The sequence below is a fragment of the Eubalaena glacialis genome, chromosome 5 (genome assembly GCF_028564815.1).
Source record: "Eubalaena glacialis isolate mEubGla1 chromosome 5, mEubGla1.1.hap2.+ XY, whole genome shotgun sequence".
Classification (NCBI taxonomy): domain Eukaryota; kingdom Metazoa; phylum Chordata; class Mammalia; order Artiodactyla; family Balaenidae; genus Eubalaena; species Eubalaena glacialis.
The window spans coordinates 88,980,480-89,008,351 of record NC_083720.1 but is presented as its reverse complement, the minus strand read 5'-3'; the positions used below and the strand labels follow the sequence as shown (position 1 = coordinate 89,008,351).

Sequence of the window (27,872 nt, the reverse complement as noted above, 5' to 3'; positions counted from 1 at the left end):
TCTGTTTGGATGATCTGTCCATAGTGTAAGTGGGGTGTTAAAGTCCCTTACTATTATTGTGTTACTGTCAATTTCCCCTTTTACTGTCATTAGCATTTGCCTTATGTATTGAGGTGCCCCTATGTTGGGTGCATAAATATTTATAACTGTTATATCTTCTTCTTGGATTGATCCCTTGATCATTATGTAGTGTCCTTCCTTATCTCTTGTAACAGTCTTTATTTTAAAGTCTATTTTATCTGATATGTGTATTGTTACTCCAGCTTTCTTTTGATTTCCATTTGCATGGAATATCTTTTTCCATCCCCTCACTTTCAGTCTGTATGTGTCCCTAGGTCTGAAATGTGTCTCTTGTAGACAGAATATATATGGGCCTTGTTAAATGATACAATAGACCAGATAGATTTAATTGATATTTATAGGACATTCCACCCGAAAGTGGCAGAATACACTTTCTTCTGAAGTGCACATGGAACATTCTCCAGGATAGATCACATCTTGGGTCACAAATCAAGCGGTGGAAAATTTAAGAAAATTGAAATTGTATCAAGCATCTTTTCCAACCAAAACGCTATGAGATTAGAAATCAATTACTGGAAAAGAAGCTGTAAAAAAACAAACACATAGAGGCTAAAAAATATGTCACTAACTAATCAAGAGATCACTGAAGAAATCAAAGAGGAAATCAAAAAATACCTAGAAACAAATGACAACGAAAACACAATGCCCCAAACCTGTGGGATGTAGCAAGAGGGAAGTTTATAGCAATACAATCCTACTTCGAGAAACAAGAAAAATCTCTAACAAAAAATCCAATCTTACACCTAAAGCAACTAGAGAAAGAAAAACAAAGAAAACCCAAACAGTAGAAGGAAAGTAATCATAAAGGTCAGAGCAGAAATAAATGAAATAGAAATGAAAAAAACAATAGCAAAGATCAATAAAACTAAAAGTTGGTTCTTTGAGAAGATAAACAAAATTGATAAACCTTTAGCCAGACTCATCAAGAAAAAAAGGGAGAAGACTCAAATCAATAAAATTAGAAATGAAAAAGGAGAAATTACAACTGACACCACAGAAATACAAAGGATTATAAGAGAATACTACAAACAACTATATGCCAATAAAATGGACAACCTCAAAGAGGTGGACAAATTCTTAGAAAGGTGCAATTTTCCAAGACTGAACCAGGAAGAATTAGAAAATATAAACGACCTATCACAAGTAATGAAATTGAAACTGTGATTAAAAATCTTCCAACAAACAAAAGTCCAGGACCAGATGGCTTCACAGGTGAATTCTATCAAACATTTAGAGAAGAGCTAACACCCATCCTTCTCAAACTCCTCCAAAAAATTGCAGAGGAAGGAACACTCCCAAACTCATTCTATGAGGCCACCATCACCCAGATACCAAAACCAGAAAAGGTATCAGAAAAAAGAAAATTACAGACCAATATCACTGATGAATATAGATGCAAAAATCCTCAACAAAATACTAGCAAACAGAATCCAACAACACATTAAAAGGATCATACACCACGATCAAGTGGGATTTGTCCCAGGAATGCAAGGATTCTTCAGTATATGCGAATCAATCAATGTGATACACTATATTAACAAATTAAGGAATAAAAACCATATGATCATCTCAATAGATGCAGAAAAAGCTTTTGACAAAATTCAATGCCCATTTACGATAAAAACTCTCCAGAATGGGCATAGAAGAAACCTACCTCAACATAATAAAGGCCATATATGACAAACCCACAGCAAATATTCTCAATGGTGAAAAACTGAAAGCACTTCCTCTAAGATCAGGAAGAAGACAAGGGTGTCCACTCTTGCCATTATTATTCAACATAGTCTTGGAAGTTCTAGCCATGGCAATCAGAGAAGAAAAAGAAATAAAAGGAATCCAAATCAGAAAAGAAGAAGTAAAACTGTCATTGTTTGCATATGTCATGATACTATACATAGAAAATCCTAAAGATGCCACCAGAAAGCTACTAGAACTAATTGATGAATTTGGTAAGGCTGCAGGACACAAAATTAATGCATAGTAATCTCTTGCATTCCTATACACGAACCACAAAAGATAAGAAAGAAAAATTAAAGAAACAATCTTTTACCATTGCAACAAAAAGAATAAAATACCTAGGAATAAACCTACCTAAGGAGGCAAAAGACCTGTACTCAGAAAACTATAAAACACTGATGAAAGAAATCAAAGATAACATAAACAGATGGAGAAATATACCATGTTCTTAGATTGGAAGAATCAATATTGTGAAAATGACTATACTACCCAAAGCAATCTACAGATTCAATGCAATCCATATCAAATTACCAATGACATTCTTCACAGAATTAGAAGAAAAAGTTTTACAATTTGTATGGAAGCACAAAAGACCCCAAAGAGCCAAAGCAATCTTGAGAAAGAAAAACTGAGCTGGAGGTATCAGGCTCCCTGACTTCAAACTATACTACAAAGCTATAGTAATCAAGACAGGATGGTACTGGCACAAAAACAGAAATATAGATCAATGGTACAGGATAGAAAGCCCAGAGATAAACCCATGCACATATAGTTATCTAATTTATGATGAAGGAAGCAAGAACATACAATGGAGAAAAGACAGCCTCTTCAATAAGTGGTGCTGGGAAAACTGGACAGCTACATGTAAAAGAATGAAATTAGAATACTCCCTAACACCATACACAAAAATAAACCCAAAATGGATTAAAGACCTAAATGTAAGACTGGAGACTCTAAAACTCTTGGAGGAAAACTTAGGAAAAACACTCTTTGACATAAACCACAGCAAGATATTTTTTGACCTACCTCCTTGAGCAATGGAAATAAAAACAAAAATAACCAAATGGGACCTAATGAAACTTCAAAGCTTCTGCACAGCAAAGGAAACCATAAATAAAACCAAAAGACAACCCTCAGAATGGGAGAAAATATTTACAAATGAAGCAACAGACAAAGGATTAATCTCCAAAATATACAAACAGCTCATGGAGCTCAAATCAAAAAAACAAAAAACCCAATTCAAAAATGGGCAGAAGACCTAAACAGACATTTCACCAAAGAAGACATACAGATAGCAGTGAGGCACATGAAAAGATGCTCAACATCACTAATTATTAGAGAAATGCAACTCAAAACTACAATGAGGTATCACCTCACACTGGTCACAATGACCATCATCACAAAATCTACAAACAGTAAATGCTGGAGAGGGTGTGGAGAAAAGGGAGCCCTCTTGCACTGTTGATGGGAATGTAAATTGATACAGCCACTATGGAGAACAGTATGGAGGTTCCTTAAAAAACTAAAAATAGAACTACCATATGACCCAGGAATCCTAGTACTGGGCATATACCCTGAGAAAACCATAATGCAAAAAGACACATGCACCCCAATGTTCATTGCAGCACTATTTACAATAGGCAGGACATGGAAACAACCTAAATGTCCAATGACAGGTGAATGGGTAAAGAAGATGTGGTACATATGTACAATGGAATATTTCTCAGCCATATAAAGGAATGAAATTGGGTCATTTGTAGAGATGTGGATGGACCTAGAGTCTGTCACATAGAGTGAGGTAAGCTAGAAAGAGAAAAACAAGTATCGTATATTAACGCATATATGTGGAATCTAGAAAAATGGTACAGATGAACCTATATGCAGGGCAGGAATAGAAACATAGATGTAGAGAACAGATATGTGGACACAGGTGGGGAAGGGGAGGGTGGGACGAACTGAGAGATTAGGATTGACATATGTATACTACCATGCGTAAAATAGCTAGTAGAAACATGCTATAAAGCACAGAAAGCTTGGTGCTCTGTGCTGACCTAGATGGGTGGGATGTGGGGTGAGTGGGGTGTGAGGGAGGTCTAAGAGGGAGGGGATATATGTATACATATAGCTGATTCACTTCACTGTACAGCAGAAACTAACACAACATTGTAAAGAAAATATACTCCAATTAAAAAAAAATGCAAAGCCAGAATTTTCTCTAGGAAAAGCTTGAAATAAAGAACAGGTTATTGAAATAGGGAGACTAATGGTGGTGGTGTTTTATTTACTGAGAATAAATGGTCACTTCTTCCTCATTTTTGCCATTTTCCCCAAATACAGCCAGAACAGAGAAAGTCAGAAAGAAGCCTCTCAAGAATACAGATTTTTTTTTTTTTTGGTAAATCAATACTATTAAATACTAAAAGAAAAATTAACTTAAAAATTTTTTGCATTTAGAACTCCCATCTTGCCATGTTCTAAGAAAATAGGTTGGGCCATTGGAAATCTACTGAGTCAGGAAATTTGAGTTCTTAAAGTTTTATGTATCTGTCAGTTGGTTTAGTGTTTGGATAGGATTAAGACCTGATTGTTGACAAGTCAACAAACTAAGGAGCCACTGGCTAGAGTTGAATGACAATTTGAGGGCAAACTGTCTTGCTAAAACTTCAGCAGAAAGAAGACCTGGAAAAGGATAACATTTGCTTTTAAATGGGAGTAAGGACAAATTTATGGATATGCCACTGGAATATGTTATACAGATGGAACTATGCCTATGAGTTTGGTAAAAAAAAGAAAATCTGAAATAATGGTCAATAAAAATATCATCGCATCTGGGGAATCAATACTCTGGTTTAGAATAGTATGTCCCCCCAAAAGGCTGGACTACCTGCATCTTATTTCTGGCTATAAAATTCAGATTCCTGGGTTTCAGCACAGAGCTACTGAGTCAGAATCACTGGGAAGAGGAACAGGAATTTACAGCATAAAGATGCTCTCTAGGTGACTTTTAGCCACACTAAAGTTTAAGAAACACTGTTCAAATCTCCCTTCTCCCCAAGACAATGAACGTATTCTATCTATGATAAACTAACTGTGTTGCTTTTTTTTTTTTTTAACAACATAGAGATACTATCTAATAATGGAATTGAGCAACCTTTAGTATTTGAAGTACTCAGAGGCATTATGAAATTCTGATGTGCAGACCCTGTTCTATTCACCATTTCTGTGTGTTTCAGAAATCAACAAGACAGAAACAGACAACTTTCTGAACAATTGTAAGTTTAATATATTTATTAAAATTGCATTACCTGAATGAAAAAATTTAACTCTAGTTTATTTAGGCTTTGTTGGTATTATAGGGTCAGAATAAAGTTTGATCTGTGCACAGCTCATGGTATTTTATCTTATTTCTGAGGCACATTTTATTGCAAAAGGATAAAAACTGGGAGGACTTTGGAATGGATGTATGGGGCTTGTGGCAGATGTGTAGTGGAAGAGAGTAGTACAGTTGTTAAAGAAAAGGTAAAAATACTTCTCAATGTTTTGATTGCAGATATCTACAATATACTCTCATGAACATTTTCTAAAGATTATATAAAAGTAATCTGTATGTTGCTATTTGTCAGCTAGAGGCAGAAATTTAGTGTTACTCTACACTAAATAAAATCTTGATGTTATTAATCCCTATTGTAAAAATTGCAGACAATTATGGGGTTGGAGTATAGATTGATGAAATTATTGAAGGCCCAGATAATATCTTCACCCATATTTTAAAAAAATACTGACTCAAGGCTTAGTGTTTCCTTTCCCCTATAGCAGAGTACCCTACCATGATTTAGAGAATATATTTGATATTTAACAGAATTAGTACAAAATACATTTATGTAAAAAGATGAAAGGAAGTGTGTTATTCACCAGCTCAGAATGTTGGTTAATTCACAAACTTAACTAAACATAAAACCAAAGGATAATCCCATTACCTAAATGGCATATATTTTTGTCACCAATATTTAGTGGGAACTTGCTATTTGCTAGTGCTGTGTTAGTCAATAGGGATATAAAATGGATAAGATTTACTCCTTGCTTAAGGCAGCTCATACTCAAATGAGACTAGATATATGAGACTAATGCATAAACAGAATTCTAAAATAATAGTTCTCAAACAGGGGCAATTTGGCCCCCAAGTGACTCTGTCCTGTTGTGGCATTTTGGTTATCATGATTGTGGGGGGGGGATGCTATTGGTACTAGTGTATATAGGCCAGGGATCCTTTAAACATCCTATTACGCATGAGACGGCCCCCCACACAAAGAATTATCCATCTAACAGTGTCAATAGTGCCAATTGAGACATCCTGTTATAAACAATATCCTCATACTAATATTAGATATATATACATACAATAATATAAACTAATATATATTAATCTATTATATAGAGACATATATACACACAGAGTATTATTATTGTTATTATTATTGTTATTGTTATTATTATTTTGATGTAAGCATCCAGAAAGTCATAAGTAATCCAGTCTGGAGGCAAGGGAATTATTAGGGAAGGCATCCTAAAGAAGGTAATGACTGATTTAAATCTTACAAGATGAATAGGAGTTAAATAAATGGAACACTACAGTTTAAGCAAAGGTAAGAACAAGAGAAAATATATGATACTGTTGGAGCACAAAGTATAAGAAATTTGAGACGCAGTAACACAATTTGATTACTTAAAAAACAACTGCTAACTAATGCATCATCTCTTTTGCAGGCTGTGGGACACGAAGGAACAAAACTACAAGACAGAGTCTCAGGATTGTTGGTGGGACAGAGGTACAAGAGGGTGAATGGCCATGGCAAGCTAGTCTGCAATGGGATGGGATCCATCGCTGTGGAGCAACTTTGATTAATGACACATGGCTTGTGAGTGCTGCTCACTGCTTTAGAACGTAAGTCCTGAACCTTGAGAATGACTAAGGGTAAGCAAAGTGCACTGGGGCTTGGCAGGAAGGAAATACCTCATGAGAGATGAGTGTAATACAAATTAAAGATCATATATATATGAGAGTGGGAAACTCATAGACCTTAGTAAGAGGTTTTATAGTTTAGAAATGGAAATGGTACCAAAGTACATGTAGATAAATTATCCATTGACAACTACACAATAATTTATCAAAGGAAGCAGGAACTTGAGAGTCATCTGTCAGAGATGGAGGCTAGGTGGATTGTAGGTTTGACCCTGATAGGGAAATTCCACATTGTAAGAAAAAATTAAATATGAAGAAATTTGGTAGCAACAAATTATACAACTGAATAGGTCGACTAGTTATATTTCAAGGAATTTCAATTCAGTCTTCCAACCCAGTGCAAAATGCCTACAGTATACAGGATGAGTAATGCTTTGTTAAATTATTGTATAACGTTTTCGATTTTCAGAGAAATGTGTGGATAGGCAACATGGTGCACATAGAATACATTCAGTTCTCTCATTCGGTACAGGATATGCTTTCCATATGTCCCCTGGAGTCAACTGATGCCCAGAAATGTCAAAAGGTCCTAGGATCTGGAGTGGGTGACTCAGAATGCTGAGTGGTGCGCATATCCTGAGAAACATGCCAAGGTGGAATTTCCACCTGATCTGACACCTGAGCCTTAGATTGGAAAGAGTTTGTATCTATGCATAGAAACCATCATTTTAAAAAGAAAACTTATATTGATACTTTTACACTAAATTATTTAATATAAATAGTTATATTGGTAAAAATGGTAAAGTAGGATTTGTTCCTCATACTTTCTCCTCAGGTATAAGGACCCAGCCAGATGGACTGCTTCCTTTGGAGTAAAAATAGAGCCTCCAAAAATGAAACAAGGCCTCCGGAGGATAATTGTGCATGAAAAATACAAATATCCATCACATGACTATGATATTTCAGTTGCAGAGCTTTCTAGCCCTGTTCCCTACACAAATGCAGTACACAGAATTTGTCTCCCTGATGCATCCCGTGAATTCCACCCTGGTGATGAGATGTTTGTGACAGGATTTGGAGCACTGCAAAATGATGGTGCGCATCTGAGGAGAAAGTCAAATCATAGTAATTTAATTTGGTATTCTAAGGCATTTAAAGAATGGAATGCCGTTACGCCAAAATATGTTTGTGGGTTGGTCATATGGACCTGGGCCAAGTCAGGCCCTACTTGTGAACTAAGTCATTTAGAAGACACATAAGTTCCTTCAGGCCTTAGGTTACTATCAAATGCATCACTACCACTATAATAATTGTGCTTGGTAAGGTGTCTGAAAGAGTAAATATATCTGAAATTTTTACTAGGGTATTAACCACATAAGAGATTAGGGATCATTAATACATACACCCAGTTGTGAAGATCAGAGAATCATAAAGCCACCATTCTCCCCTGCTGAAATTATCTTCTAAGCTTAACAATGACAGAGAAATTACTTAAACAACTGGAGGTTCTTTCCTAGGCACCTAACTTCATTTAAAATAGTTAGAAAAGAATTCATTTTCTAAATTTTACTGTATCTGAAAAAATACATATCCTAAGATTCTATGCCACCATCTTATCCAATAATTAATTATAAAAGACTTTCTTCAGATTTATAGAATATATGTAGATTTATAAATATGAAGTCTATTTTTTTCCTTTAGGAAGCAGTCAAAATCACCTTCGGCAAGTACAGGTGGATCTCATAGACACTAAAATCTGTAATGAACACAAAGCTTACAATAAGGCCATAACTCCTAGAATGTTATGTGCTGGGTCCTTGAAAGGAACCAGAGATGCATGCCAGGTAAGTGGTTGGCTACATAACTTTTTGTTCACCTTTTATTTTTAAATAATTACAGCTTTACAGGAAGTTGCAAAGATAGTACAGAGGGGTCTCATCTTCCATCACCACAGAGGTCTGTCTCCCTTTATAATAACATCTGTTTCCCTCCCCCAACACTTTACCATCACTAACACCTGGCAATCACTAATCTGTTCGCCCTCTATAATTTTGTAATTTTGAGAGTGTTATCTAAGTAGAATCATACAGTAACCTTTTTTAGAATTCCATTTTGATTTATTTATTAGTGTTTTTGACCAGACTCTCTCTTTGTAAGAAAATTGTGTGGTTCCTTTAAGTTAAATACACATAACTTATCACAGTCTACTGGCGTTGAGATTTTACTAGTTTGAGTGGGGTTTAGAATAGAAAATGTACCTCCCTTTAAGTCTCTTTAACCCTCCCTCACTTATAATATTAAATATTAATAAATACAAATATTAAATATTTCCTCTATATATGCTGAGAGCCACATCAAACAATGTTTCTGCTTCAAGTGCCAAATGTAACTTAGAAAACTCAAGAGGAGAAGGGAAGTCTATTTACTCATAATTTGTTCTTTCTTTCCTTCTGGTTTTCTAAGATTCTTTTTATATCATTTCTTTTCTGTTTCAGAAACTTCCTTTAGCCATTCTTTTAGTGTAGATCTGCTAGTGACAAATTCCCTTAGATTTTCTGTTTGCAAAATTCTATATTTCCTATTCATTTCTAATTCATAATTTTGCCAGATATAGAATTTAGGATTGACAGTTTGTTTGTTTTTTTTTCCCCCAGCACTTAAATCATGGCCTCTGTGATCTCTGATGAGGAATCTGCTGTTATTAGAATTGTTTTTCCCTAAAAGATGAGGTGTCATTTCTCTCTTGCTGTGTTCAAGGTTTTTTCTTTGTCTTTAGTTTTCAGAAGTTTAATTACGTATCTTGTCATGGATTTCTCTGGGTTATACTGCTTAGGGCTTGCTCAGCTTTTTAATCTGCATGTTTATGTCTTTTGACAAATTTGGGAAATTTTCAGCCATTATTTCTTTGAAAACTTTTTCAGCCTTTCTTTTTTGTCTCTTTCTGGAACTCTAATAACAGGTACATTAGCTCTTCCATTATGGTCTCAGAGATCTCTAAGCTTCTGTTCTTTTTTTTTCCACTCCTCTTTCTCTCTGTTCAAATTGAGTAATTTCTATCATTCTGTCTTCAAGTTCATTGATTTTTTTCTTTCATCATCCCCATTCTTCTGTTAGGCACTTCTAGTGAGGTTTTTTTTTTTTTTTTTTTTTTGGTAGATTATTGTATTTTTCAGTTCTGAGATTTCCATTTGATCCTTTATGTATGCTATTTCTTTACTGAAACTTCTAAATTTTTTCATTTATTTCAATCATGGTGGTAATTGCTCATTAAGACATTTTTGTGATGGCTGCTTTAAAATCTTTGTCAGATAACTCCAACATCTGTGTCATCTCAGTGTCAGTGTCTATTGATTGCCTTTTCTCACTCAAGTCAAAATTTTCCTGGTTCTTGGTATTGAGTGATTTTCAGATGTATCCTGGACATTTTGGGTATTATGTTATGAGTCTCCGTATCTTCTGTTTTAACAGGGCTCCTCTGACATGACACCAGAGGGGGTAGGGAAGTGCTATCCTATTCCCCACTCGTTGTCCTCTGACACCAGGGTGGTGAATAGTGCTTTGTTACTGCTGGATGGAGGTGGAATTTCAGGCTCCTCACTAGGCGTGGGTTTTTTTGGTTGTTGTTGTTTTTTTTTTTTTAAAGGTTAGAGAAACTTAATAAATTTAATTTTCTTTAAATATTTTCTTTTCCCCATCCTCACCAACTTGTTGGATGAACAGAAAAAACCCCACCCCTTCCATTTGGGGGATTCCACATGTAAAGCCTGAGATAGTGAGGAGAAGTATCAATATAAAAATAACACTCTGGATGGGGGCATCTTGTTACTGCTCCCCTTGTGGTCTCCACTGACCTCATGGGGTAGTGGCCTCATCACTGCTTGGCTCTCCACTAGGTCTCTTCTGACATCACCCTAGTGGGAGAGAAAGTTATGCCTCCTTACCATTGGGCGGTAGTCCATGCTCCCCAGCTGGTCACCACAGAGGAGGCAGAGGAGGGCTTCATCATCACCTGGCAGGGATGAAAGAGTGGCTCCCCACTCAGCCTTCTCTGACATAAGTCTGATGGGGGATTGGGCCTCATTAGATCCTGGTAAGGCTGGAAGTCTAGGCTCCCCAACTGGCCCTTGGTTATGGGGGTTGGAATGGGGCCACAGTGTTTTCTATGATAGGCTGGAGTGTTTACTCATTACCCAGCTTCAACATTATCAACTCATGGTCGATCTTATTTCATTCCTATATATTTTAACCCCTCAACCTTATTCTCCCCACCCTAAACTCTAGATCTATTTTGAAATAAATCACAGATGTATATGATTTCACTTGAAAATATGTCACCTATTCTACAATGCCATTTTGATAGTAGTATTAGATGTGAATGTCTCATAAATTTTGGGAATTAAAGAGGAGGAAGGAACCAAGTTTAGCCTTGTGATTATAATATCCTGCTTTTCTATTTCAGGGGGGACCTGGCACTCATTTTTCCCCCTCTTTTATGTCTACTCTCCACAATTTTTGCCACTTTACTGCCTCCATATATTTTAATATCTCAAAAATCATTAATAACTTTATATGCAAAAACCTTTACTTGGGTCTCCTACTCCTTCCCATCTCAGTGGCATGTGGCTACCTCCTCTTCAAATATGATCTTTCTTTGGGTTCTATGATCCTGAAATATGGTGATTTTCCCCTCCCTCCTTCTCCAACAACTCATTCCTGGTTCCTTATTTTGGTTTCTCTTTCTCTTCCTCTCTCCCTCTCTCTAAGCCTGGCTGTTCCTCAACACTCATTTTTTTTCCTCTCTATATACTCACTCAAAGAAATTATCTTTTCTTTGTCAGCTGTCACTTTAATGACTTCCAAACCTACATCTCCAAAATTAACCTCTTGCCCAAATTCAGTCTCACATTTTCATGTACTCCAAAACCGTTTCCATTTATATGTTTTAAGTTGTTCGTATAAGACTAAAATTTATGTACTTGCCATTTTAAACTCAACAGGCATCACGAAATGTTACCTGTTTTTTCATTTCAAGTTTCTCATTTATGTGGTTGACTTTCATTATTCTTGGAATCTTCTTTTACTCTTAAATCTCCTTCACATGTAATCAATTAAGTCATAGAATATTTTTCCTCTATACTATTTCTTCCAAATTTATCTCTTTGTCTTTATTCTTTCTGTTAAGACCCTATTCTATTCCTTCATTACTTCATATCTTGATCACTAACATTGGTTTCTAGTTTGGCTTCTTCTAGTTTTAAAAGTTTCTGTTGTGATAGATATATATTCTTTTTTAAAAAAATTTTTATTGGAGTATAGTTGATTTACAATGTTGTGTTAGTTTCTGCTGTACAGCATAGTGAATCAGTTATATCAGTTATACATACACATATTCTTTTATTTTTTCTTTGGCTATTTTGGGTCTTCGTTGCTGTGAGCGGGCTTTCTCTAGCTGCAGCGAGCGGGGGCTACTCTTCATTGTGGTTAACGAGCTTCTCATTGCAGTGGCTTCTCTTGTTGCGGAGCTCGGGCTCTAGGCGTGCAGGCTCAGTAGTCGTGGCTCGCGGGTCCTAGAGCGCAGGCTCAGTAGTTGTGGCGCATGGGCTTAGTTGCTCCGTCGCATGTGGGACCTTCCTGGGCCAGGGATGGAACCTGTGTCCCCTGCATTGCCAGGCAGATTCTTAACCACTGCACCACCAGGGAAGTCCCATACACATATTCTTGAATAAACTTCCTGTTATGTTTCTCACTAAACCCACTCACTAAAAATAACTGAATTTATGGTAAAAATAGGGTTAGATACAGACCAACAGACCCCTCAAAGGCTATGCAACTTTGTAACCAGAGAATTAACAACATCAACAACAACAAAAATAATTGTACCTTGAAAAATAACTTAGACAATGTAGGTAGACAGAATGCCCAGGGTGGCTGGTGGCTGACTTAAGGGAAGTTAAAAATGCACAGAAACAACAGAGTAGAAATACTGACTTGCTGAGGCTGAGATAATGCATGTGGGAATATAGCTCTGGGCAGAGGAGGAACTCCAACCTGCCAGGACCCAAGAATTAAGCAAGCCTGGGCTGTGCCACTCTGGGCGGGGAGAGGGGTTCCTCAGCACAGACACTCTTAACATTTTCTTAAAATAGAGCCTCAAAGGCTTCCGCCTGTGCAATAGTTGAGCTGAGGCCTTTTCTTCTGATGATTGCAATTCTACTCCCATTATTCTGGCTCCCCTGCCTAAGACAAAAACACATATAAGCCATGAAAACTTCCACCTTATCCTGATATAACTTCCTTATTCACCAATCGCATGTGAGCTAACTAATGTTAACAGAACCCACTATATCTTTCTCTGTTTGATACTTGCTGGCATTACCTTAGTTTTCAGCTTGTAATGCTGTTAGACTCACTGCTGTCTTTTTTTCCTTACTTTATTCTCAGACTCATTCACTCTTGTCTCTTAAACAAATTTAAGCTTTGTTGTCTCTGGCATCTTCTATTTCTTTTTCCTAATCTGCTATGTCTTCACATATGCTTGGGTTTCAATTATCAAAATTATTTGTTATCAAATAGCTTCATATAGTACATTTTATTTCTATAAGCAGATTGTACACTGCTTGAGAGGAGAGCTCATGTGTTTATACTCTTTTTACATCTCCTACCACATATGAGAGTATAAGTAAATACTTATTGTTTAATTTATTTAAAAATTACAAACACATTATTTTTTTTTCTCCCACACACACTGTATTTTATTTTTACAAGAGATAAATAGACTGACACCAAGCATTGTACATGGATGACCACAACATATGCAACAATGATTGCAATTACCAAACATGAAACACACTCATACTATGTCATAATATTGACATTCAGTCCAGTAATCCTCCACTGCAACAGCTCCTTTACTTTGCAGTGAAAATTGATTTGTATATTCTTTGCCTCTGAGTTCTTGTGGGATTTTTTCTTTTTTTAAATTCAACCAGAAAGTCACAAAAATTATACTCATCCTCATCAGTTCACTCAGTCCCATGTAATTAATTATTTTTTTTTCATCTTGATCTTTTGTTAGCACTTTTATGAGCTCATCAGTTTTTCATTAGAGTTCTGAAAATGCTTATTCATTCAGTTCAGCAGTACAGTCAGGTACCAGAAATCTGTACTTGTCAGAGTCTTTTCCATGAATTTCCTGAAGATGAAACCCTTTTATAGGAACATATTTACAAAAGCATCAGAGTACACCCAGAACTGTCTGTAAATGACAAAAGACTTAAAAATGACCACGGTTAAAGATTTGATGAAAGTTCATAATAATGCAGTTGACAAGAAAATTAGTTATTTCTGAGATATACATTTTAAAGTAATAACTAGGATTATGACTTATAACATTATACCAGAACATATAAGATTTTTAGAAATTTCATGTAATGTCTGAAACATTTATATTAACATATTTCCATACAAATAACCCAATGAAAGTTTAGTATTAGTTGTTTTGATTGTTTGTTTATACTGCAGGTTCTTATTAGTCATCAATTTTATACACATCAGTGTATACATGTCAATCCCAATCGCCCAATTCAGCACACCACTATCCCCACCCCACCGCAGTTTTCCCCCCTTAGTGTCCATATGTCTGTTCTCTACATCTGTGTCTCAACTTGTGCCCTGCAAACCAGCTCATCTGTACCATTTTTCTAGGTTCCACATACATGCATTAATATACAATATTTGTTTTTCTCTTTCTGACTTACTTCACTCTGTATGACAGTCTCTAGATTCATCCACGTCTCAACAAATGACTCAATTTCCTTCCTTTTATGGCTGAGTAATATTCCATTGTATATATGTACCACAACTTCTTTATCCATTCGTCTGTTGATGGGCATTTAGGTTGTTTCCATGACCTGGCTATTGTAAATAGTGCTGCAATGAACATTCGGGTGCATGTGTCTTTTTGAATTACGGTTTTCTCTGGGTATATGCCCAGTAGTGGGATTGCTGGGTCACATGGTAATTCTATTTTTAGTTTTTTAAGGAACCTCCATATTGTTCTCCATAGTGGCTGTATCAATTTACATTCCCACCAACAGTGCAAGAGGGTTCCCTTTTCTCCACACCCTCTCCAGCATTTGTTGTTTGTAGATATTCTGATGATGCCCATTCTAATTGGTGTGAGGTGATACCTCATTGTAGTTTTGATTTGCATTTCTCTAATAATTAGTGATGTTGAGCATCTTTTCATGTGCTTCTTGGCCGTCTGTATGTCTTCTTTGGAGAAATGTCTATTTAGGTCTTCTGCCCATTTTTGGATTGGGGTGTTTGTTTCTTTAATATTGAGCTGAATGAGCTGTTTATATATTTTGGAGATTAATCCTTTGTCCGTTGATTCGTTTGCAAATATTTTCTCCCATTCTGAGGGTTGTCTTTTCGTCTTGTTTATGGTTTCCTTTGCTGTGCAAAAGCTTTGAAGTTTCATTAGGTCCCATTTGTTTATTTTTGTTTTTATTTCCATTACTCTAGGTGGTGGATCAAAAAAGATCTTGCTGTGATTTATGTCAAAGAGTGTTCTTCCTATGTTTTCCTCTAAGAGCTTTATAGTGTCCAGTCTTACATTTAGGTCTGTAATCCATTTTGAGTTTATTTTTGTGTATGGTGTTAGGGAGTATTCTAATTGCATTCTTTTACATGTAGCTGTCCAGTTTTCCCAGCACCACTTATTGAAGAGACTGTCTTTTCTCCATCGTATATCTTTGCCTCCTTTGTCATAGATTAGTTGACCATAGGTGCGTGGGTTTATCTCTGGGCTTTCTATCTTGTTCCATTGATCTATGTTTCTGTTTTTGTGCCAGTACCATATTGTCTTGATTACTGTAGCTTTGTAGTATAGTCTGAAGTCAGGGAGTCTGATTCCTCCAGCTCCGTTTTTTTCCCTCCAGACTGCTTTGGCTATTCGGGGTGTTTTGTGTCTCCACACAAATTTTAAGATGATTTTTTCTAGCTCCGTAAAAAATGCCATTGGTAATTTGATAGGGATTGCATTGAATCTGTAGATTGCTTTGGGTAGTATAGTCATTTTCGCAATGTTGATTCTTCCAATCCAAGAACATGGTATATCTCTCCATCTGTTGGTATCATCTTCAATTTCTTTCATCAGTGTCTTATAGTTTTCTGCATACAGGTCTTTTGTCTCCCTGGGTAGGTTTATTCCTAGGTATTTTATTCTTTTTGTTGCAATGGTAAATGGGAGTGTTTCCATAATTTCTCTTTCAGATTTTTCATCATTAGTGTATAGGAATGCAAGAGATTTCTGTGCATTAATTTTGTATCCTGCAACTTTACCATATTCATTAATTAGCTCTAGCAGTTTTCTGGTGGCAGTTTTAGGATTCTCTATGTATAGTATCATGTCATCTGCAAACAGTGACAGTTTTACTTCTTCTTTTCCAATTTGTATTCCTTTTATTTCTTTTTCTTCTCTGATTGCCATGGCTAGGACTTCCAGAACTATGTTGAATAATAGTGGTGAGAGTGGACATCCTTGTCTCGTTCCTGATCTTAGAGGAAATGCTTTCAGTTTTTCACTGTTGAGAATGATGTTTGCTGTGGGTTTGTCATATATGGCCTTTATTATGTTGAGGTAGGTTCCCTCTATGCCTACTTTCTGGAGAGTTTTTATCATAAATGGGTGTTGAATTTTGTCAAAAGCTTTTTCTGCATCTATTGAGATGATCATATGGTTTTTATTCTTCAATTTGTTAATATGGTGTATCACATTGATTGATTTGCGTATATTGAAGAATCCTTGCATCCCTGGGATAAATCCCACTTGATCGTGGTGTATGATCCTTTTAATGTGTTGTTGGATTCTGTTTGCTAGTATTTTGTTGAGGATTTTTGCATCTATATTCATCAGTGATATTGGTCTGTAATTTTCTTTTTTTGTAGTGTCTTTGTCTGGTTTTGGTATCAGGGTGATGGTGGCCTCATAGAATGAGTTTGGGAGTGTTCCTTCCTCTGCAATTTTTTGGAAGAGTTTGAGAAGGATAGGTGTTAGCTCTTCTCTAAATGTTTGATAGAATTCACCTGTGAAGCCATCTGGTCCTGGACTTTTGTTTGTTGGAAGATTTTTAATCACAGTTTCAATTTCATTACTTGTGATTGGTCTGTTCATATTTTCTGCTTCTTCCTGGTTCAGTCTTGGAAGGTTATCCCTTTCTAAGAATTTGTCCATTTCTTCCAGGTTGTCCATTTTATTGGCATAAAGTTGCTTTTAGTAGTCTCTTAGGATGTTTTGTATTTCTGCGGTGTCTGTTGTAACTTCTCCTTTTTCATTTCTGATTTTATTGATTTGAGTCCTCTCCCTCTTTTTCTTGATGAGTCTGGCTAATGGCTTATCAATTTTGTTTATCTTCTCAAAGAACCAGCTTTTAGTTTTATTGATCTTTGCTATTGTTTTCTTTGTTTCTATTTCATTTATTTCTGCTCTGATCTTTATGATTTCTTTCCTTCTGCTAACTTTGGGTTTTGTTTGTTCTTCTTTCTCTAGTTTCTTTAGGTGTAAGGTTAGATTGTTTATTTGAGATTTTTCTTGTTTCTTTAGGTAGGCTTGTATAGCTATAAAGTTCCCTCTTAGAACTGCTTTTGCAGCATCCCATAGGTTTTGGGTCGTCGTGTTTTCATTGTCATTTGTCTCTAGGTATTTTTTGATTTCCTCTTTGATTTCTTCAGTAATCTCTTGGTTATTTAGTAACGTATTGTTTAGCCTCCATGTGTTTGTGTTTTTTATGCTTTTTCCCCTGTAATTCATTTCTAATCTCATAGCGTTGTGGTCAGAAAAGATGCTTGATATGATTTCAATTTTCTTAAATTTACTGAGGCTTGATTTGTGACCCAAGATGTGATCTATCCTGGAGAATGTTCCGTGCACACTTGAGAAGAACGTGTAATCTGCTGTTTTTGGATGGAATGTCCTATAAATATCAATTAAATCTATCTGGTCTATTGTGTCATTTAAAGCTTCTGTTTCCTTATTTATTTTCATTTTGGATGATCTGTCCATTGGTGTAAGTGAGGTGTTAAAGTCCCCCACTGTTATTGTGTTACTATCAATTTCCTCTTTTATAGCTGTTAGCAATTGCCTTATGTAATGAGGTGCTCCTATGTTGGGTGCATATATATTTATAATTGTTATATCTTCTTCTTGGATTGATCCCTTGATCATTATGTAGTGTCCTTCCTTGTCTCTTGTAACATTCTTTATTTTAAAGTCTATTTTATCTGATATGAGTATAGCTACTCCAGCTTTCTTTTGATTTCCATTTGCATGGAATATCTTTTTCCATCCCCTCACTTTCAGTCTGTATGTGTCCCTAGGTCTAAAGTGGGTCTCTTGTAGACAGCATATATATGGGTCTTGTTTTTGTATCCATTCAGCAAGCCTGTGTCTTTTGGCTGGAGCATTTAATCCATTCACATTTAAGGTAATTATCGATATGTATGTTCCTATGACCATTTTCTTAATTGTTTTGGGTTTGTTTTTGTAGGTCCTTTTCTTCTCTTGTGTTTCCCACTTAGAGAAGTTCCTTTAACATTTGTTGTAGAGCTGGTTTGGTGGTGCTGAATTCTCTTAGCTTTTGCTTGTCTGTAAAGCTTTTGATTTCTCCATCAAATCTAAATGAGATCCTTGCTGGGTAGAGTAATCTTGGTTGTAGGTTCTTCCCTTTCATCACTTTAAGTATATCATGCCACTCCCTTCTGGCTTGTAGAGTTTCTGCTGAGAAATCAGCTGTTAACCTTATGGGAGTTCCCTTGTATGTTATTTGTCGTTTTTCCCTTGCTGCTTTCAATAATTTTTCTTTGTCTTTAATTTTTGTCAGTTTGATTACTATGTGTCTCGGCGTGCTTCTCCTTGGGTTTATCCTGTATGGGACTCTCTGTGCTTCCTGGACTTGGGTGGCTACTTCCTTTCCCATGTTAGGGAAGTTTTCGACTATAATCTCTTCAAATATTTTCTCTGGTCCTTTCTCTCTCTCTTCTCCTTCTGAGACCCCTATAATACGAATGTTGTTGCGTTTAATGTTGTCCCAGAGGTCTCTTAGGCTGTCTTCATTTCTTTTCATTCTTTTTTCTTTAGTCTGTTCCGCAGCAGTGAATTCCACCATTCTGTCTTCCAGGTCACTTATCCGTTCTTCTGCCTCAGTTATTCTGCTATTGATTCCTTCTAGTGTAGTTTTCATTTCAGTTATTGTATTGGTCATCTCTGTTTGTTTGTTCTTTAATTCTTCTAGGTCTTTGTTAATCATTTCTTGCATCTTCTCAATCTTTGCCTCCATTCTTATTCCAAGGTCCTGGATCATCTTCACTATCATTATTCTGAATTCTTTTTCTGGAAGGTTGCCTATCTCCACTTCATTTAGTTGTTTTTCTGGGGTTTTTTCTTGTTCCTTCATCTGGTATATAGCCCTCTGCCTTTTCATCTTGTCTATCTTTCTGTAAATGTGGTTTCTGTTCCACAGGCTGCAGGACTGTAGTTTTTCTTGCTTCTGCTGTTTGCCCTCTGGTGGTTGAGGCTATCTAAGAGGCTTGATGGGAGGCTCTGGATGTGGGTAGAGCTGACTGTTGCTGTGGCGGTCAGAGCTCTGTAAAACTTTAATCCACTTGACTGTTGCTGGGTGGGGCTGGGTTCCCTCCCTGTTGGTTGTTTTGCCTGAGGCAACCCAACACTGGAGCCTACCCGGGCTCTTTGGTGGGGCTTATGGCAGACTCTGGGAGGGCTCACGCCAAGGAGTACTTCCCAGAACCTCCGCTGCCAGTGTCCTTGTCCCCACGGTGAAACAGATCCAGCCCCCGCCTCTGCAGGAGACCCCCCAACACCAGCAGTTATGTCTGGTTCAGTCTCCCCCGGGGTCACTGCTCCTTCCCCTGGGTCCCGATGCACACACTATTTTGTGTACGCCCTCCAAGAGTGGGTTCTCTGTTTCCCCCAGTCCTGTCGAAGTCCTGCAATCAATTCCCACTAGGCTTCAAAGTCTGATTCTCTATGAATTCCTCCTCCCGTTGCCGGACCCCCAGGTTGGGAAGCCTGAGGTGGGGCTCAGAACTTTCACTCCAGTGGGTGGACTTCTGTGGTATAAGTGATCGCCAGTCTGTGAGTCACCCACCCAGCAGTTATGGGATTTGATTTTACTCTGATTGCGCCCCTCCTACCGTCTCACTGTGGCTTCTCCTCTGTCCTTGGACGTGGGGTATCCTCCTTGGTGAAGTCCAGTGTCTTCCTGTCGATGATTGTCCAGCAGCCAGTTTGATTCTGGTGCTCTCGCAAGAGGGAGTGAGAGCACGTCCTTCTACTCTGCCATCTTGGTTAATCCGCCCAAACACATTATTTTTAATTGAGTTATTATTAGTATTAGTTAATATTTTTATGTGGACAAAAGAAAATTCACAAGGAAGTTAGTATAATGTAAGGGGAAAAAAAGCATAGGCTTCTGAGTTAGATCACTCTGGATATTGAATAGCATGTGATATCAGGAAAATTGCTTAACTTCTGTTGGCTTCAGTTTCTTCACTGCTAAAATGGAGAAAATGAAACCTAACTCCATGTTTTGTTGCCAGAATTACATGGGTTAATGAAATAATATATTAATTAATAGTTTCATATAGTGCTGAACACTTAATGGGTGGTCAGCAACTAGAGACCCCAGGATTTTTCGGGAAGATCAGTCAGCACCTTGTTTTTATGACCTGCATAAAGAAACAGCCCGCTGGCTGTTTTTCACAAGGCACAAACAATTGGAATTTGTGGTTATATATAATATTTACTAAGTTCTGTTTTGTGCCAGGCTCTGTGTTGAGCACATTGCATACGCTGTCTTGCATAATCTTCAAAATTATCATTGAAGATAAGTATTATTAGGAGCATTACAAATAAGCAAATTAAAGGTCTTAGCCAGCTTGGAAGGGCCAGACTTGAGATTTAAACCCAGGTGTCTGACCCTGATGTCCATACTCTTTATCAGTAATAAATTCTTCACCCTTCTTTTGGGAGCTGTGTCAAACTGATAAAGAGTATGGGCAGTTATTTTGTCAGATGTATCAGACTAGTACTGTCCTGCCAAGAGATGGAGTCTTTAATCTCTGTGTACTGAACCCTGAGTCTAAGCTGTTCTCCAGGTAAGGGAGCGCCTCCTTTATGTGAATTACTGGCATAGATAAAAAGCATTGCTTCTCATTTGAGCACACTGAAGATTTTTGAAAACCGCCCCTTTCATTAAACTCATGTTAGAAAAACAGCACATTTCTCTGTGATAAACTGAAATACTAATTACCAATCTCTCCCTTCTCCTTTAGGGTGACTCTGGAGGACCACTGGTTAGTCCAGATGCTAGAGATATCTGGTACCTCGCTGGAATAGTGAGCTGGGGAGACGAATGTGGGCATCCCAATAAACCCGGTGTTTATGCTAGAGTGACTGCCTTCCGGGACTGGATCGCTTCCAAAACTGGTGTCTGAGAGAGAACAACCTAGAAGAATGGAACACATTTTTGTGTAGAGGCCGTTCTTAGAGATATAGAATTGCAGAAGGAGTCATGCAGATCACCTGGATGTGACCGGTCGAACTAAACTACCTGCTATTTCCTTCCTACCTCTGCTTCACATAGCATCCTGCTTCTGCCAGATGGATTCTGTCTCAACTTGCAGTCACTTGTTTTCTAGGAGTTTTCTGTCATCAAATTTTGGCTTGTTGACATAAATTTCTCATGCATACATACAGTTTGAAGTGATCCCCTCCTTCATTTCCCCAGCTTCTCTCATCTCAGTAAATTTCCACTTTCAAGGTGCAGGACAAAGAGTAAAAGGAAGTATGAAAAGGAAAGAACTACATTTTTACGTACAGAAAAGTATTAGGTGTTTTTTTTTCTTTATGGAATGAAGAAAGTGATCTTAATCATTATGAAAGCTCAAGCAAACAGACAGCGGCATACCAAACACTTCATGACGGCAAAAGAATGGGAACTAAAGTTAAGGAAACAAAGAGAAGCCGAGATACAACTTTATTTTCATTTCCAGCCAACAACAGAGATAAATGTGGGGAAGATTCTGTTTTCTTGTGGCCTATAATAATTATACAAACTCTATATAATGTACTTATTCTAAGTTAAAGCAAATAATATTTATTTAACATTGCACTACTGAGAATGTCAATATATAATAATAAAAAATAAATATCATCAATTTGCTTGATATTATAATATAATAATCCATGAGAAAGGGGAAGATGGGAAAAATGTCACCAATCAATTTATTGCAAATTCTTTTAAAGTCTGAGGCTAGAATGAAAATTCACTTAAGAACAACCAGCATACTTTATGTGGTAAGATTTTTGTATGGTTGGATAGGAGGAAATAAAAACAGAATCAGTGCAAACTACTGAATGAAATGGAATTATCACCAAGTGCTTGTGTATTTGTATTTAAAGCTTTTCCAAACTGCAAGGCCTTGAAGGGGAATAAGGTCCAGGTGTTAGTGTGTAGCCGTAGTTGTGCAAATGAAGCTAGAGGTCAGACCTCTATTTTGAAATGACTGCAGATTCCCCTTCCTACCACTCCCTCCCCCTCCTCCACATTTCCAGTCTGTGCTTGGACCACGGGCCTCTTAGACTCTTCTGGGCTCAGAGGGAAGACATCATCACGAAAGCTGCCTCCTGCTACCTCTAGCATGACACTGCATTGCTCACTGCCTAGATATAAAGTTGATGAGCAAAAGCCTAATATCAACCACCTTCATAATTTCAGCTTTGGTAAATTATCACTGAGTTGTTAGATACACAACATTCAAGTGATCTAGGCACTATGAAGTTAGGATTGGTGCCATGGCGTACGGGCCTGTTGGTGGTGAGATTTCACGGAATCTTTCCATCACCCTTTCCTCATTGTGTATAGCTACTCATGTGAGTTCTGTATTGTACCATAACCACTTTGAAAAAAAAATTAGTAGAAAAAAATTGACTTTTACCAACCTAAATAACACTGGCATATGAACTGATAAAATTTAGGGACTTGGCTAAAATAAGGTAGGAAATCTGGTATGAATTGACAGCGTTAAATATTTTGCAAAAACATATTTCATTTAATGAACTCTTTTGAAAAAAATTGAGGAAAATGTTGAATTTTAAACAAAGACTTCAGTACATTTCAAACTTAATTTCTCTCAGTGTTCTGTAAATTGGTTCCCCTTGTTTGAGTATGTTTGGCAGTTGGGCCTCTAGGTAGCACCCAGGTAGATACAGGGAAGCAAGCCCTTGGGATGTTCAAGTAATAATGAAAACTGTAGTAAAACCGAAAGAATACAATTCATCTTTGCGAAGGCATTTAAAAAAGAATCCATATGAATTGACATCATGAGTAGTATTTTCCAGATTTCTGGACGTGACTTTCCAAATTAAAATAAATTTTATAATGTGATAATGAGGAATTTCTTTGGCAAACAAACTTGAAGAGATTTAAATTAAGGAGAAATTTTAGAAGTTTAATTTCACAATGGCATCATATTTCTCAGAGAAATATCTTTGATATTTTCTTTTACAAAAGATTTGAGAAATAGAGGTTAGGCCACAGTGAAAATATGAGCAATAGTTCAAATTTTATGTGCATAGAGAAATAAATAATACAGTATCGTATTTTTAAAATAACTTTCTTTGAAAGATAACTTATAAAAGGTTTCAGCATTCTTGGACATGTCTGCTTTAACCATCTCATTGGAAAAAGTTAAGAAGTCATGACTGAAATAATATTTATTAACTGTACAAGAGGGCAGGCCATTTCTCAGCTACATCTTTTATCTCTCTTCCCACAGTACCTAATAAAATGCTCTGTATATAATAGTCTTTCAATAAGTGTTGTTGAACTGACCTTTTATTTTTGTATTATGCAGAAAATATAGCTTTGTTATTATTTACACATTGATTTAACACATTTTTGACCGGAGACATATTACGGCCACAAGCGTTAGTTTCTGCAAAAATCCCCCAGTTAATAATGTGTTAAGAAGTAATCGCAGATTTTACATTGTGTGACTTAAGCCAGTTATTTTAAACACACTAAGCCTCAATATACTCACTTATAAAACAGGGATAATAATATTTACCTCAAACACTGTTGTAGAGATTAAAATGAGATAATTTAAAGTGCTTAGCAAAGTTCTTGGAACATAGTAGGTGCTCAAGAAACGGTGCTATTATAACTGTTGCTGTAACTACAGTCTTATTTTATACGATTGCTACTCGATCACAATAGTTTGAATAAGTATTTTCAAAATGAAGAGATGAGTAGGTCAACAGAATGCGCTGACTTCTTGATTAATTCTAATTCTACAAAAGAAGTTTTATTGGGATCATTCCAAAAGAGATTGTCAAGTTGTTCTCTATTATTCTAATTTTTCATTTCAACTTTTAAAAATGATAAACCTTATTAACCATAGAGTTACTGGATTACATGAAGATCTACAGTCTAGTTCAAATGAGGCCTCCTCCATGAAGCCTTCCTTGACTCCCTCAAGTGGAGATAACATTCTTTTTTCTGAAATTTCTTACCACTTAAAAACAACATTTTTATTTTCAGATAATCATAGACTAACACAGAGTTGTAAAATGTAATACAGAGAGATCATGTGTATCCTTTATCCAGTTTCTGGCAAAGGTAACATCTTGCTTAGCTATAGTACAATATCACAACCAGGAAGTTGACATTGAGACAATCTATTGACCTTTTGACATTTTATGTTTTTAAAACACGCAGTTATTTGCATGTGTGTGTGTATTTAGTTCCATGTAGCTTTATCTCATGTATGGATTTGTGGGCCAGCACCACAGTCAAAATGCAGAATAGTTTGATCACAAGGACCCCTCATGCTACCCACGGCCATCTGGCTCCATCCCTACCCCTGTTCCCAGTCTTTAACCCCTGGCAAACATTAATCTGTTCTCCATCTGTATAATTTTGTCATTATAAGAATGGTATATAAATGGAATCATACGATATGTAAACTTTGGAGGTTGGCTTCTTCACTCAGCATAATTCCCCTGAGATCAATCCAAGTTGTGCATGTCACACACACACAATAATTCATTCTTATTTTATTGCTGTGTAGTATTCCACAGTATGGAAGCACTACAGTTTGTTTAACCATTCATACATTGAAGGGCATTCAAGTTGTTTATAGTTTTTGGCTACTATGAATAAAGCTACTATAACACTTGTATGTGGGTGTGTAGGTTTTTGTGTGAACCTAAGTTTTCATTGTATCTTCCCATTTTTTTCTCAATCTTATATAAAGTACTATGCAAACACACATCAATTGTCAACCCTAACCTCCTTTGGTGTACAAATTTTACATTTACCACTGTTCCTGGTGCATCATCCTATGTACTTACACACTTAGAAACTTCGCAGGACCAATTATATGTTCAAATACAATAAGACTATATCTTAATAATAGTGTTATTATCTTAATATCTTTTCATGTAAACATAGGGAATTTAATAATTAAATTCTGTGACGTTCAAGAAATTCACAAAACATTTTCAAAGAAACAACTTTTAGCAGAAAGCCAGTGCAGCAATGATGTTTTTTAACTCTAGAATATTTCTCTTGTTAGTTCTAGCACTTCTGGTGGTGTAAATTAACAAACATTACTGATGTTCAGGTTTCTTCTTGCAAAATGAAGTAGCCATACCATGGATTGGGTGACTTTAATAAACAACAGAAATGTGTTTCTTGCAGTTCTGGAGGTTGGGAAGCCCAAGATCAAGGTGCCAGTTATAAGATAAATAAGTACTAGAGATCTAATGTACAATATTATTAATATAATTAACACTAAAAAGTAATTTTATATTTAAAAATAAATATGAGGACAGTATTAAATAAATTGCACTCAGGGTGCCATTAAAAATGGATTTTTTTGACCTAAACAGACATTTCTCCAAAGAAGACATACAGATGGCTAAGAGGCACATGAAAAGATGCTCAACATCACTAATTATTAGAGAAATGCAAATGAAAACTACAATGAGATACCACTTCACACCAGTCAGAATGGCCATCATCAAAAAGTCTACAAACAATAAATGCTGGAGAGGGTGTGGAGAAAAGGGAACCCTCTTACACTGTTGTGGGAATGTAAATTGGTAGAGCTACTATGGAGAACAGTAGGGAGGTTACTTAAAAAACTAAAAATAGAGCTACCATATGATCTAACAATCCCACTCCTGGGCATATATCCAGAGAAAACTATGGTTCAAAAGGATACATACACCCCAATGTTCATTGCAGTGCTGTTTACAATAGCCAAGACATGGAAGCAACCTAAATGTCCATTGACAGATGAATGGATAAAGAAGATGTGGGACATATACACAATGGAATATTACTAACCCATTAAAAATAATGAAATGTCATTTGCAGCAATATGGATGGACCTGGAGATTATCATACTAAGTGAAGTAAGTCAGACAGAGAAAGACAAATATTATATGATATTGCTTGTATGTGGAATAAAACAAAATGATACAAATGAACTTATTTACAAAACAGAAGCAAACTCACAGACTTAGAAAACAAACTTATGGTGACCAAAAGGGAAAGGTGGGGAGGAGGGATAAATTGGGAGTTTTGGATTGTGTGAATACACACTACTATATTTAAGATAGTTAACAATCAAGGACCTACTGTATAGCACAGGGAACTCAGTATTCTGTAATAACCTAAATGGGAAAAGAATTTGAAAAAGAATAGATAGATGTATATGTATAACTGAATCATTTTGCTGCATGCCTGAAACTAACAAAACATTGTAAATCAACTGTAGTCCAATATAAAATAAAAATTTTTTAAAAATGGACTTTTTCGGTCCGCTCTGCGGCGGGCCCAGTGAGGCCCCCCGGAATTCGGGGCAGCCGGGAACTCGGCCTCCGCCCTCGCGGCCCTCTCGCCGGGGAGACCCAGGCCGGCAACGCCGGGCCCTACCCTGGAAGGGCTCAGAGCCCGGCGCCTGGACTGGGGACTTGCTGCACTTAGGCGTAAATTGCAATCGATTAGGGATCGTTTCTCAGACTCAAGTTAGAAGTGAGAGTTCAGATAAGTGAGGCCGCCACTGCTGCTTTGAACACCTCAGAAGGGGAGAATGCATTTATCAGGAGTGAAAAAGCAGAGCTTGCTAGGAGTCAAAGAAAATAATAAAAAGTCCAGCACTAGGGCTCCTTCTCCTACCAACCGCAAAGACCGCTCTGATGAGAAGTCCAAGGATCGCTCTAAAGATAAGGAGGCCACTAAGAAGTCAAGTGAGAAGGATCTTGGCAGGGATAAAACGCGAAAGAGGCGCAGCGCTTCCAGTGGTAGCAGCAGCACCAGGTCTCGGTCCAGCTCAACCTCCAGCTCGGGCTCCAGCACCAGCACGGGCTCCAGCAGCGGCTCCAGCTCATCTTCAGCATCGAGCCGCTCAGGAAGTTCCGGCACATCCCGCAGCTCCAGCTCCGGCAGCTCCCCTGGCTCTCCGAGTCCTTCTCGGTGCAGGCAGGACAGCAGGCGGCGTTCCCGCTCCAAATCCAAACCACCCAAAAGAGATGAAAAGGAAAGGAAAAGGCGGAGCCCTTCCCCTAAACACAGCAAAGTGCACATTGGAAGGCTCACCAGGAATGTGACCAAGGATCATATCATGGAGATATTCTCCACCTATGGGAAAATTAAAATGATTGACGTGCCTGTAGAAAGGATGCACCCGCATCTGTCTAAAGGCTACGCATATGTGGAGTTTGAGAATCCAGATGAGGCCGAGAAGGCGCCGAAGCACATGGACGGAGGACACATGGATGGCCAGGAGATCACTGCCACTGCTGTGCTGGCCCCCTGGCCTCGGCCACCACCACCCCGCCCCCCGGCGATTCAGCCCTCCCAGGAGAATGCTGCCACCGCCTCCCATGTGGCGCAGGTCACCCCCACGGATGAGGAGAAGGTCGCGTTCCCCTCGGCGCAGGTCCCCCGGCCGCCGCAGCCATAGGAGCCGCTCCAGTTCCAACTCCTCCCGATAAGCAGGGCCA

The 27,872-nt window shown here is 37.4% G+C and overlaps 2 protein-coding genes across 2 annotated transcripts in view; both read left to right on the top strand.

Moving 5' to 3' along the window:
* The window catches only part of TMPRSS11E (transmembrane serine protease 11E), a 37,243-nt gene extending 15,951 nt beyond the window's left edge, over positions 1 to 21,292 (top strand). Inside the window, exons 6-10 of the mRNA XM_061191012.1 lie at positions 5,052 to 5,090; positions 6,583 to 6,760; positions 7,614 to 7,873; positions 8,480 to 8,622; positions 21,131 to 21,292. Of these exons, the coding sequence (XP_061046995.1) occupies positions 5,052 to 5,090; positions 6,583 to 6,760; positions 7,614 to 7,873; positions 8,480 to 8,622; positions 21,131 to 21,292 (782 nt within the window). The remainder of the gene's footprint in view (positions 1 to 5,051; positions 5,091 to 6,582; positions 6,761 to 7,613; positions 7,874 to 8,479; positions 8,623 to 21,130) is intronic.
* A 5,667-nt stretch (positions 21,293 to 26,959) lies between these two features.
* Positions 26,960 to 27,863, top strand: LOC133092197 (RNA-binding protein with serine-rich domain 1-like). Its single transcript, XM_061191432.1, is given in 2 exon segments — positions 26,960 to 27,706; positions 27,708 to 27,863. Coding segments are annotated over 2 exon segments (903 nt in total).
* The last annotated feature ends 9 nt before the right edge of the window (positions 27,864 to 27,872 follow it).